The following is a 5,325-nucleotide window of genomic DNA, read 5'->3' on the forward strand; positions in this document are numbered from 1 at the left end:
TTTGAGGAAGTTGGGCTATAATATAAAGTTATAGTAATACTTTTTTAGAACAAAGCTATATACCGTCGTCCATAAAGTTGGAATAACATGTTTTTTTCTTCTTCTTCTCATGAAACGATTGTATATATCCTCAAAATTGTATTGATCAATCTCATTGCACCTGGTCAAAGGTGATTAACCCTCCTGTTGTCCTCGAGTCAAGGAAGGAAGGGAGGAAGGAAAGGAGGGAGGGAGGAAGGAAGGGAGGAAGGGAAGGAAGGAAGAGAGGAAGGAAGGAAGGGAGGAAGAAGGAAGGAAAGGAGGGAGGGAGGGAGGGAGAAAGGAAAAGAGGTAGTGAAGAAGGAAGGAAAGAAGGACAGAGGAAAGAAGGGGGGAAGGGAGGGAGGAAGGAAGGAGGGAAGGAAAGAAAGAGAGAAGGAGGGAGGGAGGAAGAACAGACGGAAAGAAGGAAGGGAGGATAGAAGGGAGGGAGGAAGGCAAGGAAGGAAGGAAGGAAGGAAGGTAGGACGGAGGGAGGGAGGAAAAAAGGAAAAGAGAAAGGGAGGAAGAAAAGAAAGAAGGACAGAAGAAAAAAGGAAGGGAGGAAGGAAGAAAGGAGGGAAGGAAAGAAGGAGGGAGGGAGGAAGGAAGGACAAAAGTAAGGAAGACAGGGGGATGGAGGAAGGAAAGAAGGAAGGGAGGAAAGAGAGAAGGAGGGAGGGAGGAAGGACAGACGGAAGGAAGGAAGGGAGGAAAGAAGGAACAGTCAAAACAGTCTGTTTTGTCATTAGAAACAATTGCTTTCATGTTTTGTTAAGAGCTTATTTTGTCAGCAATGATTCTCTACTGATCCTTATTATTTTAGACAGACATGTTTAATAGCTTTGCAGCTATTTGAATCTGTCAATCTGCCCTAATTATCTCTACTTCTTAGGAATCACATTTAGGAAACAAAGATTCCCGGATTTGGACATACTGTAACTGTTTGTTCATGCAAGCCCCTGTTTTTACATCTCTTTGTTATAATCAGTGTGTGTAATCAGTTATCTATATTGGCCCATTCGTCTTGCAATGTGAAGAGAAACAGGCATGCATTGTTTACAGAGGCTGCAGATGTGCATGAATCTGTACTAAACATTGGGTTTTGGTTATTCATCTATTCAATTTGTGTGTGTTTTGAGTGTATAAAGGCTAAGAACATTGTGATAGAAGTATATGATGTCCATTCCTCTGCTCAATTATATCTTGAAAAGTTGTTGCAGAAACAATTTGTCTCTCAGATTTGGTTGAGAATCCCTCCAAGATATCACATTAAGACCAAGACCTTTAAGAACACCAGAGAAGCATTCAAGCTTTGGCATCAAAAACTTCTGACGTTTAGAGATTTCCGGATGGTGAGCACTTATATAATATAAACTCCTTTATTGTTAATATACTTTATGGCCAAACATCGTCTGACTGTCCTCGCTCTTTAGTTTGTGGTTGTAAAGTTTTATGAGGTTCTCTGCGTGTTGTGTCATTGTGCTTCTGTCTCCTCGTCTCCATAGTAACAGCAGGTTAATACCTGTCCTTCACACTTATTATTCTTAGACGCAGTTACTGTCAGCAACATTACCTTCAGGTTTGGTAAATCACAATGCATGTGCTAAATAACATATTTGCATTTTCTCCTCCCTGTATTTTGCGCACTGGGGTTAAAACGTCTCATATTACATTCATTACGGTAAACTACTAATATTACATTCATTACGGTAAACTACTGATATTACAGTCATTACGGTAAACTACTAATATTACTTTCATTACGGTAAACTACTAATATTACATATTCATTATGGTAAACTACTAATATTACATTCATTACAGTAAACTACTGATATTACATTCATTATGGTAAACTACTAATATTACATTCATTATGGTAAACGTACTAAATGGACAGCGCGTATTATCTTGCACAGTTGAAAGATGCAAACCTCAGTGCGCTGCGTTATCAGCTTGCACATTTTTGCAGGTGATGTCAAGTTTGCACACGTTTTTACACACGCAGACCTTTAATAAATCAGACCCTAGGAGTCCAGATCTGGAGCAAGGTGTCTACCACAAAAGGCAAGGACTAACATTGCTTTTTGTAAAACCAAACACTAACATGGCAGCTCAATGACAGATGTGCTAAATGTGTTTTTTGCAGGGTGATGTGTACTCTTTACTGCTCTACATCACTTTACTGCAACACAGTGGAAGTCATTCAATGCAAAGGTGCTGATTTGTCATTATGTAAAAATAATCTGAGCTTATCAAGTGAGACTCTTTGTCATAGTTGCATGATCAAGGTTTCTGATAACGATAAAAATAACCCATTACATCCCATTTATATTCATATACAGCTGAGGCCCGGTTACTGGAAACATGACATAAGCCAACATTAAACACTTCGTTAATCAACAAATCAATAAATCAGACCTTAAGGGGAAAAAACTACAGGTTTGAATCACGATACTTCTGTCACGATACAATATTATTGCGTTTTTTAAATATATTGCGATATGCTGCGATATATTGTAATTCATTACCTTTTTTTCACCTGCAAATTATCTCCCAAAAGGGGGAAAAAAACTTCAATTTTCATTTGCAATTTCTATAATAAAAGATCGATACTTAGCGTCTGTGTATCGATACTGCCATGCAAAATATCTTGATAGTATGCTGTATCGATTTTTTTCCCAAGCCCTAGTAAAAACGCCCCATATTACATATTCATTGAGGCAAATGTACTAAATGGACTGTGCGTAAATCTTTAGTAAATCAGAACAATTTGATAAAGTGCTGATGTATAATGGCATGTTGCCCTCGTCTCTCACAGATAAAGGTTCCCATCCCGCCTTTTTATATCAAGTGTAATGACAGGTGGAGTAACTGGCGCCAGTAATTAATCTGAGACTGACTCCAGTGGTTTTAGAGTGGAGACAGCAGCATGTCTGTAGATAATGTCAACATAAACTAGAGCTGATAAAAAAAAAGACTGTTTTGATGTGTGATTGTTCTGGTAGAAGAATCTTATATTTTGTTTTAATTTACCTGTAAGTGTGAATCAATATGAAGTGTTTATGCAGTGTTCATATTTCAGTCTGATTAGTGGAACCCATTCAGATTACATTGACAGTGTAGTGCCAATGTAATGTTGGGGTTCTTTATGTGTGCATTTCTGATACGACACATTTTCACTAGAAATATCCACTATTAATATCTAATCACTCACTGGTTAATTAAGAACAATTACCCAATACACATCACATGAATGCACCATATTGCAATCAATCAAACACCTAAATATGCATCTTCTCCTTCTTCTATCATCAATTAAGTACCAATGCCAATACTCACAAGGATCTTCTTTTTCCGAGACTCCTTCGGCCAAAGCATGGCTACCAGACAGATGACAGATAGAATATGAAGAGACAAAGACAAGAACGGTGTACTTCTCTTAAGCGAAGAGGGAGAACCTTTAGCATTGACCTCTGGAACCAGGTGTGAACAACAGATAAGTAACTGATTGTCAGAGCACTGAGATAACCTCACGTTTGTGTGTTTGCAGTCAGTCAAATCACATAGGAATCAACCTTTTGACACCTTTAGCTGGAACATCAGCCAATTACATATGTTGTACTCATAATTATTAACTTCGACCTGGAATACGCTACGCACGTCAGCCACCATGTAGAATGAAACCACCAATGTCCGAATATTAATACACCTGATTACTTGTAAATGTTTATTGGTTTATTTGATACATTTTAAGATTAACTAGTGTAATTGTGGACAGTAATGGATGATTAATGAAGTGTGTAATGTTGGCTTATGTCATGCTTCCAGTAACCGGGCCTCAGCTGTGTATGAGTATAAATGGGATGTAATGGGTTATTTTTGTCGTTATCAGAAACCTTGATCTTGCAACTATGACAAAGAGTCTCACTTGATAAGCTCTGATTATTTTTAAATAATGACAAATCAGCACCTTTGCACTGAATGACTCCCACGGTGTTGCAGTAAAGTGATGTAGAGCAGTAAAGAGTACACATCACCCTGCAAAAAACACATTTAGCACATCTGTCATTGAGCTGATATGTTAGTGTTTGGTTTTACTAATAGCAATGTTAATAACTTTGGGGCTAAGACTTCTTCTCTGAATGAGGAAATCTGTCCACATTTACTGTAGACACGTCGTTTGTCCTGCACCACTGCTCCATGTCATAATTACTACGGCCACTAGATGGCGTCTGTCACTCATATACTCTTGTTTTTTGGACAACTGACATTAAGACGCTATGGGCCTGATTTATTAAAGGTCTGCATGTGTAAAAACGTGTGCAAACTTGACATCACCTGCAGAAAATATGCAAGCTGATAACGCAGCGCACTGAGGTTTGCGTCTTTCAATTGTGCAAGATAATACACGCTGTCCATTTAGTACGTTTACCATAATGAATGTAATATTAGTAGTTTTATCCCCAGTGTGCAAAATACAGGGAGGAGAAAATGCTAATATGTTATTTAGCACACGCATTGTGATTTACCAAACCTGAAGGTATTTTTTCTGACACTAACTGTGTCTATAAATAATACCTTTGAAGGACAGGTATTAACCAGTGTAGTGGAGAAATAATATTCATTATATCCATATGCATTTCAGTATTCTGTTAACCTGTGTTAGGCTTTGTTAGCTTGTGTATCTTTCTCATAGTGTGGGAAAGTGCTGTGGACTGGACTCCCCCTAAGGCACTGATAAGACACCACCTGTGAGGCCTTGTTATGTTTTAGGAGAATGGGCTTGTTATGTTTTAGGAGAATGGGCTGATTCTCAGAGAGGTGTGGGATGAGCCCAGAAAGAGATTATGAATTTGGTTCTGTTTCTTTATACAGTTCAGTTCTGTTCTCTGTACCTTATGTGTACTGTGTGCTGAACTCATCTTGTACAAGATATATATTAAAATACTAGTTTGTGATTTAAATTTGTTTACTGGACTCATGATTTTACTACAATGCACACATATCTGCTTTTACAGTTTCCTTCCTGAGACAGGAGGTTCCAGTTTACCCAAATCCCCCAGAAGAGGTCCAGCCAGGAAGCCACCGCCTCTGCTGAAACAGCATAGGGATACGCTGGAATATTTTGTGAAACTATTCGGGCTGTGTGCGCCGAGAGCGTTGTTTCCTCTAACACACACACAAACGCACACACACACACACACACACACACACACACACACACACACACACACAGCGAAACTGGACGAGTTTTTGGTCCCACCATCAGCCAGATTAATAACTTGATTCTGCATGTTGCAA

The 5,325-nt window shown here is 38.7% G+C and overlaps 1 protein-coding gene across 1 annotated transcript in view; it reads right to left on the minus strand.

Annotated features, from left to right (window-relative positions):
• The window catches only part of LOC133996799 (venom phosphodiesterase 1), a 58,636-nt gene extending 55,234 nt beyond the window's left edge, over nt 1-3,402 (minus strand). The window contains exon 1 of the mRNA XM_062436383.1: nt 3,364-3,402. Coding sequence (XP_062292367.1) covers nt 3,364-3,402 — 39 coding nt within the window. The remainder of the gene's footprint in view (nt 1-3,363) is intronic.
• Nucleotides 3,403-5,325: the final 1,923 nt, after the last annotated feature.

Source organism: Scomber scombrus, chromosome 16 (genome assembly GCF_963691925.1).
Source record: "Scomber scombrus chromosome 16, fScoSco1.1, whole genome shotgun sequence".
Lineage (NCBI taxonomy): Eukaryota > Metazoa > Chordata > Actinopteri > Scombriformes > Scombridae > Scomber > Scomber scombrus.